Source organism: Spinacia oleracea, chromosome 3, assembly GCF_020520425.1.
Source record: "Spinacia oleracea cultivar Varoflay chromosome 3, BTI_SOV_V1, whole genome shotgun sequence".
NCBI classification, from domain to species: Eukaryota; Viridiplantae; Streptophyta; class Magnoliopsida; order Caryophyllales; family Amaranthaceae; genus Spinacia; species Spinacia oleracea.
The window spans coordinates 5,800,192-5,812,451 of NC_079489.1; the positions used below are offsets into that span (position 1 = coordinate 5,800,192).

Here is a 12,260-nt window from a genome sequence, read left to right on the forward strand (position 1 = left end):
ATAGATTTTACTCTTATTAGACTTTTCCATTTTTCTTTATGTACATAATTTTCACTAGTAATAGGGACACGTATGAGGTACAAAATTCGTTTATCAATGTTGATATTGGCTGCTGATCGGACGAGACGTCGAGTATATGTACTTCGTATATAGTTGACCAAAATAATCCATCTATGTAATCTCTCAATAAATAATTAAAAAAAAATTACAGAAAATGTACGTTGATATAAAGAAACTACTCAAACATTTAACTATTGATTACTTAGTATTAATGTAAAATATATACTTCATTGAAAATATATGGGAGAGCCATGCAAATGTTTTATTTTTTATCTTTTAAAAGTAAAATTAGGAGTATGTAGTAGCACGCAAAACTTCATGCTCTAACTATAGTATTATGGAATGCTCCATTATGCATTCTACATAAACCAATAACATTATTTTGAACTTTAGCCTTTTTATAAATTGACTTATCTCTCAGACTCTCCAAGACGGCTAGTAGAGGTGGATATGGGTCGAACTGGTATGTGGACTTCTCGTGTCTGACCAAAATTAGTCTGATATAATACGAGATTGTTGTAAACCCAACATGGTACGAGAAGCATGATGATGGCCATGGGTTGTGCATAGACATTTTTTTAGAAATTCTGCACGAATACAAAGGCGAGGTACGTACATAGGGATGCTTATTTTTAAACGATTAATAAAAAAAAGTTCTAAAACTCAGTAAAGTTTCACTAGAATTGCACGATTCTGTCCGGCACAAGCCTTATTTATGAAAGATAGGTCAAGCCCATTCAGTCCCCAAGGCATGTGAGTTTGGCCACAATTAGATTACCAGCCCGAGAACGATTTTGATGTTCCAAATTAGGAAATTTTGTTAATTGTTACCTAGTTTTTTTTAAAGATTATCAGTTACTACCTGCCTATATAATAATTGATGTCAATCACTACTATTGTCAATATTGTACATAATCGGTTATGAGTTGCACATGATATGGAAATATCAATTCTGATGTAAACATAATGGTTTTGACTTGGACATTATTTGGACATTATTTGGACACCACGATTCTGATTTCAACGTATAGTTCAGATCTGGACATTATATGTACACATCTATTCTAATATGGACATGATATGTACAAATCGGTTCTAATCTGAAAATGAGTTGTATAGATTGATTTTGATCTGGATATGATTTGCACATACCGGTTTTGATCTGGACATTATTGGTCTAATCTCGACAATCCATCTTGCACTCATCTTTATTTCACATCTTAAATCAAAATAAATACTTTTTTCTTCTTATATTTTGTTATTTTTTTGGTGTGGAGGGAGCCACAAAATGCAAGACAATTAGACAACAAAGATGTAGACGAGATTTGATCTCACTCTTGAATACCACCCCTCAAAACTTTAACCATTAAGTTAGTCTATAACTTGATATCCACAAATTCGCTTTAATTATGATATAAATAAAATTTGGCCTTTTTTTCAAGGAGTTGCACAAAGTAATAATACAATAATTTTGCTTCAATGTTGTGGGTCTAAGAGTAGGATTAGGACACTACTTTTGGGTTGTTGGGCTAGAATTGAAGCGAACAAAAGCAAGCCCCCATTCTGCTATGAAACATTTGTAAGAGTAAGTTTTCTATTAGACGGTCTTAACTCTTAAGTAAAATTTGATAAGATAAATTAACCTTTTTGTTTCACAATTTTTATTTTTATATTATTTAATACTCTCATACAGTCTTATACAAAAATTTGTCCTGCATAATTGGGAAAAATAAAGGTTTGTAAGGTTCCAAAACAACGTGCGACTGTAAAGAGTATAAATAATTAGCAATAATTAAAGAATTTATGGAGTAAAATAAAGAACATCCTATAAATTTATTCACATCTACACCGGTTGCACTTTGTTAGGTGACTATGTTTTAAATTGCGGAAAGTTTCTATTAATGGAGGAGCAGTCAAATGGGAAGTTGCACCATTCAAATAAATTAAATGTAAAATGACGAGGAAAATACAAATAAAATAAAATAAAGGTCAAAAAGCAGTATGATTCATGAGAAAGTAGCGACAGTTCCACTTGTGACTTGTGAGTTCTAAGTTCTAACTTCTTTTACCGCAGATTTTTCTCTTAGGCCCTGTTCTATTGGACTTATTTTGACTGAACTTATTTTGACTGAATTTATCTGAACTTATCTGAACTTGTTTTATATGAAAAAACTTATTTTATCTAAAATAAACTTATTTGTGTTTGAGAATGTCTGAAATAAACTTATATGAACTTATTTTTGTCTGAAATAAGTCAAAATAAGTCGAACATAAAACAACCTTATTCAATTCTCACCTACTTTTTGGTCTTTAAAATTAATTATTCTTCAAAGATAAATCAAGTGATGTTTTAGAATAAGAAGAGTATAATACAATGCAATGTTTTTAGGCACTGTTATGTTCAACTTATTTCAGAAAAAAAATAAGTTCAGCAAAAGTAAGTTCTTTTCACACATTTTCACAAAAAACTAGATTTTTTCAAAACAAAATAAGTTTTTTCTCTTCTTCAGATAAGATAATAAGTTCAAAAAAGTCAAGTCAAAATAAGTTTAATTGCCTCATCTTAAATCAATGACAAGGTTTTATCAGGTAGCAAATTAATAGCAGCAGTAAGGACAGTTAAGAACAATTGGCTGGATGTACTTATTCGGGTCTGCAAGGTTATGACAGAAAACATAAGAAAGTTCAGCAAAAGTAAGTTTATTTTCCGACATTTTCACAAAAAATAAGATTTTTTCAAAACAAAATTAATTTTTTCTCTTCTTCAGATAAGATAAGTTCAGATAAATCAAGTCAAAATAAGTTTAATTGCCGCATTTTAAATCAGATGACAAGGGTTTTACTAGGTAGCAAATTAACAGCGGCATTAAGGACAGTTAAGAACAATTGGCTGGATGTACTTATTCGGGTCTGCAAGGTTATGACAGGAAACACATTATCTAGCTCATCACAAACTTTTTAATCCGAAACACTTGAACAATCAAATTGAAGATCTGAAACAACCAATTTCAAAGATAGACTACAGTATTCGGTGTAAACATATTGTTGCAGAGATTCTGCTCTAATTTTAAGACACTTAACTGGAAAAACATTGTAATGTCATTTTAGCATAGTCTAGCAACTGGGTTTTACCTTTTACCGAAAGCAGCACAAAAACCAAACTTGGTGTTTACAAACTTGGATGCCAAGCTTATGAAAAACAGTGAATGAACTAAAAGGATAACTACCAGAAATCCATAATTAAGATGGTATATAATCAGAATGAAGCACCAAAAACCCCATCCTCTGCGACCTAGAAAGAGAACTTCTGACCACAGAAAATACTCCACAATCTACCATATCAAAGAAAAAGGATATTATAGTAAAAATTGATGATCATCTGAAAATTCTCAACACGTACACATTAATAATAAAACTAGCATAATCGAACCCTCAAAAAATCAGTCATTCGAACAGACAAATTAGGGTTAAAATACTAATTCAAGCTTAATAATCGATCATAGCAAAACCAAATTAAAAGATAAGCAAAGTAAAGAAGAAAAAACAAAGAATCAAACAACTAAAAAAGAAATAACGAAACTAGCACAATCGAATCAAAACACAAGCAAACCAGAGATAAGTCACACATACGCAACTTTGTACTCAAATCCGTACAGTAGAAACACAAATTACCATTGCAAATCAGAATAAAAAATAAGCATAAATCTCATATATACTATTGAAACATATGTAAAAAGAAAATCAAAGGAAAAAATTGAATCTTACAAATGAAGTAAAGAAATTACAGGAAAAGATAATTTTACATACCTGTTGAAGTAGAGAGGTGAGAGTGAAGTGAATTAGCGAGATCAAAGTAAAATGGGAAATGAAACATCACATTCACACCACCAAACTCATCAATATCTGAGTCTGAACCTGTTTCTCTGTAGTCATGCCAATTACCAGAGGAATCCTCATCATGAGCACATCTAGACATCTAGTCAATGGAACTCTAAGCTCAGAAATTGGAACACCCATATTAGAGGTTTGCTTGGGTCAACCTCTAATGTGGTCCAAAAAGCTAAAAGCTCTCCAAAACTCTCTCTACCCCAAACAAGGCCTATATAAGAGCAATATATTGGTACACGTATATACATTAGACAAGGATGTCATGATTCATAAGCAGTTAAGCACACAACCTTGACAAGCCAAAAATACCACAAATTTGGCAAAATCGTGTAGCTCAGACACAACACAACGCGATTATCAACCACGTAAGAAAGAAAAAGAAGTAAAGCTGAACAGAACATGGCTAGACCAATTCCGTTATAATCATTATAGGGAGTACCCTGGGAGTACCAAGAAATATTGTACCGTCTCTAACAGATCACACTCTTAACAGTTTCCAATTACAACGACTCTACAGTTACTAATTGATATAAGAGTATAGATACATTTGAAGGCATATATACTAAAATAAACATAATATAAACACAATTGATATCACTAACTAGGGCTGGGAATTAACCAAGCCCTGGTTAAAGCTCAGCTCGTTCAAAGCTCAGCCAAGACTCAACTCGCTATGGCTCGGCTGTAGTTCAGGATTGGCTTGAGACCTAACGAGACGAGCCATGATCAAGACTAAGCTCGGCTAAAAAAGCTCGCGGTTATTTTCTTAAATAAAAACTACAGTAGATAATAATATTCATTAGTAAAACATCTAAATCTACTCAATTACTCCTTTAAAAACGTTAACTTGAAAAAATTGGAAAAAAAAAATACAAAACAAAAAAGTAAATAAACCACTGGCGAACGGCCCAAGACCAAACAGTCCAACAACTTCCAACAAAACTTAAAAACAATTACCAATCAAAAACTAACTCAAAACACAACAAAACTCATTCACCAAAATCTCAAAAACTCACAAAAACCCGAAACACCAATCATGAGTCACGACTCACCGTCGCTGCTCAGTCGCTGATAGCTCAATCACCACCGTCGCCACGTGCTCACACTCCCACCTCTCACAACCGTTTTCCACCATACGAACGGCTATGGTTGGCGAACCACCAACATGTATGAATTTCTGATTTCCCATTTTCTCTTTTTTTTCAATTTAGTACTCCGTATATGTTTACTCAAATGTTCTTTAATTTAATATTGTCAATCAAATGTTGAAGACGATCAACCAAAAGAGATCATTATTCCTATTCCAGAAGCTGTTACAAAATTATTCATGCCATGGAGAATTGAACCAAGAAGAGCTTATAACTTGTATGATTGTGAAACTTTGGTGGTGAAAAATATATTTGAATTTGTAATATATGATTTAGTTATTTGTGTTATTGGAGACTTTTTTATTTGTGAGATCTGTATCACCTATAATATGTATCAATGTATGATTAATTGTAAGTTATGAACCTCAAACACGCTTGAGCCACGAACTGAGCCTCCCATTACAACACACGAGCCCGAGCCGAACTCCATTTTTGAGGCTCGATGAGCCTCGAGCTCTAGCAAAGCCTCCATTCCAAAACTCGAACTCGAGCTGAGCCTCCCACTATTTGGGCTCGGCTCGGCTCGGCTAATTCCCAACTCCTAGCCTAGATATCATTCAAGACACTTAAAAGGCCGCACACCGTAAAACAAGATGGAAACTAGAGACGAGGTACGGAAAGGGTAAAATGACTCAGTACTAAAAGGATCCGGATTTCTTCTCCATAAGCTCACATAAAGCAAGATGGAAACTACCAAAACTAATCACCTCAATAATCTAAACCACAAGGTGACGAGATTGCAAACTAGATACATATAAGTCTTACCTACAAGGTACAACAACAAAGTCAAATAGGGGATAAATAACTATCCTTTATATGAGTAGCAATAAAATTTATAATAGATAAACTAGAAATAAACCCATAATAGGACATTCTATAGATCTTCAACCAGAGCAACAAGCTACAACATTTTTCCACCAAAACATTTTTATCAAACATTAATGCAACAATAATCCAATAATACTCTTCACCATCAATGTAGCAAATTCCAAAATGGTATCTCATCATTGAAACATTCTACAGCCAATCTCACTCCAAATGAATCAGTCAACCAAAATCAAAATAAACCCTAATTGAACAAGAAACAGGGCCAAAGCCCAAACCCAGAGAGCATGTAATCAAGAGTAAACCCACAGAAAAAGGCAAACCCTACATCACAAAAAATAACATAAGATTACTGGCTGACATAAAGGTTTCCGGCGAAACAACACATTGTATGACAAATAATTGAAGCAATTAATTTCCAAAAAATCAAAGTAGAATTAAGAAATCAGCCACGACAAAATCATCTTAATTCAAGTTCAAAGCAAAACATTAAATCACAGTGATAAAGTAAAGGAGAAAATAAGTCAAATCGCCGAAAAATGAGATAAGATACCCTTTTGCAACCAAGACCTTTTAAAAGGTAGTTTTGTGCCACTTTTTTTTAAGGTAGTTTCTTGCAAAAATAACATTTTGAAAAATGGTTTCTCGCAAAATTTCCAAAAGTAAAGCGCATACAAGTAGGAAACATGACAAACATCGGTACTAAGGAGGTGAACGGTGACGTTTGGAGCATGAGAAAGAACACCAAGGGCCTATATATCTCATCATAAGCATGAGCAAACATTTTATTTTTATGTTTTTGTCTTTTGCTTTTGTGGAACAAAATTTAAAGCCTTGCAAATAAAATTAAAAAAAGAAATGAAAATAAAGCTAGTCAGTTCTTCAAGACACATTTAAACTTGCTTTAAAACAAAGAGAGGGGGAACATAAGAGAAAATAAGCCTCCTTCCCCCAAAAAAAGTGAGAAACAACAGAAATTAAGCTGTACAACTGTATTTGTTCAAAAATTGTTAAATCAAAACTGGAAAAAAAATGCTTACCAAGTACCAAGAAAAGGCTATTATACTTCAACATGTCCACCGGAATTAAAATTTAAAGAGAGAAGCTTTAAAGATACATCACTCTTGATCATGCTTTTTTTTTTTTTTAACAAAACAGTAGCATTTAGTAGCAGATAGGTTAAATAAACACCCCAAAGTCTAGCTTTAACACAAGCCAATATATGTGAGAAATACCTAATTTCAATATAATATCAGTTACAAAGCATGGGAAGCTGACAACCACAAAGCATCGAGGTCCAAGCATGAATGTGTAATATCTCTCTAAAGCCAAACAAATAACGAATCACAACTACATGCACAAAATAAACAATTAGATTGTACCAAAAACAAAATTCAAAAAAATAACCTATGGTACAGCGACCTTGAAAATCATGAACTGTACACACCAACAACTAGAAAAATGGCATATAAGCAATTGGTTTTCTTATCTTCTTCCACTACAACTGTAAGGTGAATAAAATCAGAGAGAGGGAAATTATAATCTCTAAAAAAGACTTAACATAGCTAACAGGAACAGATGCTAATGAAATGTAACCTATGAGTGATTCACATACTGGCACTGAAATGCAACCAATTGAAATTACGACAACTCCTCTTAGCTCACCAACATAGAAATGTTTTAAGGCTCCGTTTGGTTGGGTGTAAAACATTTTCAATGTAAAACAATTTCCATGGAAAACAATTTACAATGGAAAAAATTGCAAGATTAATCTTCCATTATTGGTTGCATGTAAGGAAAACGATGGGGAAAAAGGAAAATGCAAGGGGAAGTGATAAGTGAGGAGGTAGGTGGAAGAAGTGTACTAAAAAGGAAAGGAAAATGGAGGAAAACATATTTTCCCTTCCATGAAAAGGAAGAATGGTTTTCATCGCAATTTTACTCCTATGAAAATATGTTTTACACTCCTTAGAAAACCAAAGGACCTAAAATAGAAAATACAGAAAAGTAGTTTTCCATGAAAATGTTTTACATCCTACCAAACGGAGTCTAAATGAAAACAGTTGCAATCCAACATAATTATAAATCAATAAACTGATATTCCTTTTGAAAGTTATTACAATTATGTAAAATGAACAAAGACAATCATTATTGCAAACAAATTTTACAAGCTTTTCTTGGCGCTCACATGACAAAGAAAACAAAAATGCCAATGGAACACCAAAATCAGTCAAAAAAACCTAAGCACACCAATCCCGACAAAGACAAAGAGCAAGCAGAAACTGGCACACACCCAAGACAGATCTGGCATATATCAGTCAAGAAACCAAAAGACTCACATAGGAAAAGGAGAGCAGTTTTGTGCCTTTGTTGTAAGAAGAAAAAGGACAGGAAACAACCCATGAAATTTGTGCAAAATAACTTGTTTAAAGAACGTTAACAAAACAAACTAATAGAGCATAACATACCTCAGGCTATTATAAGACACGTAAGCCCTTGAGCTAAGTAGGTCAACAACAGTATCTAATGTAATCCTCCATGATCCCGAGGCGTTCAAGCATAAAAATGACATCCTCACGTAGACTATTGCCCCCAACTGAACAAACATCCTCACGTAGATTATTGCCCCCAACTGAACAAACATGGCCATCGTTTCCAAATCGAACGAAGGTATCAACTGGAACAACGTGTGGGAATAACTTTTTCCCCAGAGATGATGAATGATCAGCTTCGAAGGGGCGTACCAAGCAAGGAAGACCAATATCCATGTTATTACAATAGTTGCTGGTATTGTTTCGGCGAACATAAATCACTTCAAAATTAGGATTCTCAAGTTTAACCTCAGAATACAAATTCTGTAGACTTTTAATAAGAGAACCGTCTTCAGAACCAAAATATAGAAGTATGTCCCTGGGTTGGAGTGAAGCCACATTGATCTGAGTGAAGCCATCTTTAAGAACATAGTTACATGACTCAGAAGTGAGCAATGACTCCAAGGTGAGTTCCCTCAACAACTTAACACCATTACTGATAAGGCCCTCTCTAGTGAACGGATATGCAACAGATCCGTATTTGCCCAAGATATCTCGTCCATAAAGATCCACGTATTCAGTATTGGGTCCCACAATAACTAGCTGACCAGGAATACATCCGCAGTGTTCCCAAGTTTGTTGCATATGGTGTTGAAGGGCATCCGCCACCAAGATATCTTTTTTTTCTCCATAAAGTTATCTATTTTCGCCTGGTAAATCTTTGGGGGAATACAGTGAAGAAAGGGTATGTAGACCACTACAATCTCGAATTCTTGCTTAGTACCTCTGCATTGTTTATTGACCATGTCAAGTGTGTCAATGAAACTTTCGTCAGTGATACACCTAATTCCTTCAGTCCACAAGTACAAACCGACAACCTTCTTCTCATTGAGTCTCAAGAAAGACATCTCCTCCTGGACACCTTCTTCATTAATCCTACGTACAACAGTATTATTAATAATGCTCCGAAGCCGTGTTATCTTAGGAAGACTGATAATTTCCAAGTCTTTAGCAGAATAATTACTACACAAGCGAGAGGCGCTAACTCTTTCCCCCATTTCGAAGTCAGGTTCTCCAGAGAACAAAGCAATGCTATTACCATCCACAAGGAAACATTCGCAACGAATTCTAACTTCAAGATAACAGCATATATAGTCACTACGCTTGGGGTCATCAAAGGGTACTACAAGGCAAGAGGGGGGAAAAGCCGACAAGAAGTGGGAAAAGACCCGTTGATTATTATACTTAGGATTCATCTTCAAACCCAACACAATCTCAAAATCATCAAATAAATCAAACATTTCATAACAGATATTTGCAGCAGACTGGATAAAGAGTGCATCTCCATCTAGACAATGAATAGGGACATGAAACCAGCAAACCATAACATATTTCCCATGAAATGTATCCTTGTTCAATTCGACTTGATCATTATCATTGTTGTTTCGAACAAGGTAATTACTCTGACCCTTAAAGGACAACAACGATAAAACATCAAAGGGGTCGCCAATCTCCATATCAGGCAACTCAGAAACCATCTTCTTTATATCATCACCATATTCTCCGTCCTTACTAACACGAAGAAAAGAATAGAAGAATCTGTTATAGCACTTACCATTCTCTTGAAAGCGGGACAAATTCTCAAAGGGATCCTTCAGTTTCAGTGGCCAAAAATCATCCACAATATCTCCTGTTTTCTTCAAAACTGTCGCAGAATCTGCCGATTTTCTCTTCCTTGCCGAATCCATCCTAGAAAACTTGCAAAATAAAACCTAATCACAATAATATTCAACAATAAGTTATCTTTCAAAATTAAAACCGAAAATTTGATCCCAAAAATTTCAATTAAATAACGAAAGTACGATTAGAAACAAACCTAAGATGATAAACAGCAAAAATAAGGAATCCGATATTCAAAGGCAATAGATAATTTTTACTTTTTAGGAACCCTAGGAGAGAGAAAAGGGAAGAGATCGGCCAAAATTAAGTATTGCGAAAACCGGGTACGCAATATGTGGTGACACAAGTCACACAACCAGTGAAAAAGTTATACGGGACTAGAGCTATTAAACAGGTCATCAGGTTTGGTTTGTGTAGGGTCATCGTGGATCTCGGGCCATGATCTTGTCGGATCGTGTCGGGTTAAGTGATACTTCGTATTAGGCTTAAGTTCGGCTGCCCAACTCTATGTTGGCTTGGGTAGTGCATAGATCTGAGTCATCTGACAAAAATTAACCCGACCCGAAAATATTGGGTGTTGAATAAAAAAAATTGACTCGTAACCCGATTTTATCCGAAATCGAGCAACCCGAAAAGTAATGGGTCAAAACCCGACTGAACCCGTTTTGGACCCGATCGATTGAAAATCATTGTATTTATAGTAATAAATGAGATTATGAGAAAATTTAAGCATAATAAACACGTTTATACTTTTGGTGTGCGTAATATGATTTTAATTTGAATTATACGTCATTTTATGATTGAAATTGACTAAATATAAACTTGTGTATAAAAATTTGTTAATTGGTTCCCATATTTAATTTATTTATCACCTAAATTAATGAAAATATAATGCGCGTTTTTAAATTTCTCAACCCGTTGGGTCGACCCGAACCCGAAAGTGCTAGGTCTTGAACAAGCATGTGTGAACCCGAACCCGAAAGTAACCGACCCGATTTAACCCGAACCCGAAAATAATTTTTTTGCAACCAGACCCGACCGACCCGTTTGACGGGTCTAGTAGTGCATGTGCTATGTGCCACGCTTTTTAAATTTTGAGCATGGCCCGACAGTTAAGTAAATGTCAAGCCCATTCATTCCCCAAGGCATGTGAGTTTGGCCACAATTAGATGGTGGGGTTGATAAGTTACTAAAAATGACAAGTGTATCTCTTAAATAAATACGGCCGGAAAAGACAAGTGTATCCCTTAAATATATACAGAGGGAGTACGTGGCAATTAATTTGGATTCCTGACTTTATGGTTTTTCCTCATGAAATATATATGCTTTATATGTATCATAACCTAACACATGATATGTACAAATCGGTTCTAATCTAGAAATGAGTTGTATAGATTGATTTTGATCTGCATATGATTTGCACATACCAGTTTTGATCTGGACATTATTGGTTTGATCTCGACAATCCGTCTTGCACTCATCTTTATTTCACATCTTAAATCAAAATAAATACTTTTTTCTTCTTAACTTTTTTTTTTTTTTTGGTGTGGAGAGAGCCACAAAATGCAAGACAATTAGACAACAAAGATGTAGATAATATTTGATCTCACTCTTGAATACCACCCCTCAAAACTTTAACCATTAAGTTAGTCGATAACTTGATATCCACAAATTCGCTTTAATTATGATATAAATATAATTTGGCTTATTTTTCAAGGAGTTGCACAAAGTAATAATACAATGGGGGTGTTTGGTTAGAAGAGGTTTGAGGAAAAAAGAGCTTTTTGGGGTGAATTAGAGGTTTGACTTTTAGAAAAAGCTAATTGGGAGTGTTTGGTTAAGAGAGGGTTGGAAGAGAGTTTTGGGGTGAAAAAGCTAATTTTGAAAAAGCTCAATATATGAGCTTTTGCAATTAAAGGTTTGAGAAAGTGGGTGAAAATGACTACTTTGTCATACTATTGCCTATTATTACAACCACTATCAACCTTGGTACCCTTCATATTTTTCTCCTAAAAACATTACTCACACTTTCTTTTTCATTTCACCATATTTACTAGATTCGTTTTTTGTTGTAATAAATTTTATATTAGTACTTTGAATCAATTGAATTATATTGTAATCATGCTTA

General features: G+C 34.4%; 1 protein-coding gene across 4 annotated transcripts; it reads right to left on the bottom strand.

The window, feature by feature from the left end:
• Positions 1-3,015: 3,015 nt before the first annotated feature.
• On the bottom strand, positions 3,016-10,486 carry LOC110783118 (uncharacterized). 4 transcript variants are annotated; one of them, XR_008929762.1, is made up of 3 exons: positions 10,329-10,486; positions 8,390-10,224; positions 3,016-3,392 (listed from the first exon to the last, which is right to left on the bottom strand). XR_008929762.1 is itself a non-coding variant. In XM_056838450.1 (2 exons), the coding sequence occupies exon 2, from the start codon at positions 10,198-10,200 to the stop codon at positions 9,052-9,054; it is 1,149 nt and encodes a 382-aa protein (XP_056694428.1). In that variant the 5' UTR covers position 10,201; positions 10,329-10,486; the 3' UTR covers positions 3,016-9,051. The 4 variants fall into 4 exon arrangements, 3 of the variants coding, with proteins under 3 accessions (XP_056694428.1, XP_056694427.1, XP_056694426.1); XM_056838450.1 differs by having other exon boundaries at positions 3,016-10,201; XM_056838449.1 differs by having other exon boundaries at positions 3,016-10,209.
• Positions 10,487-12,260: the final 1,774 nt, after the last annotated feature.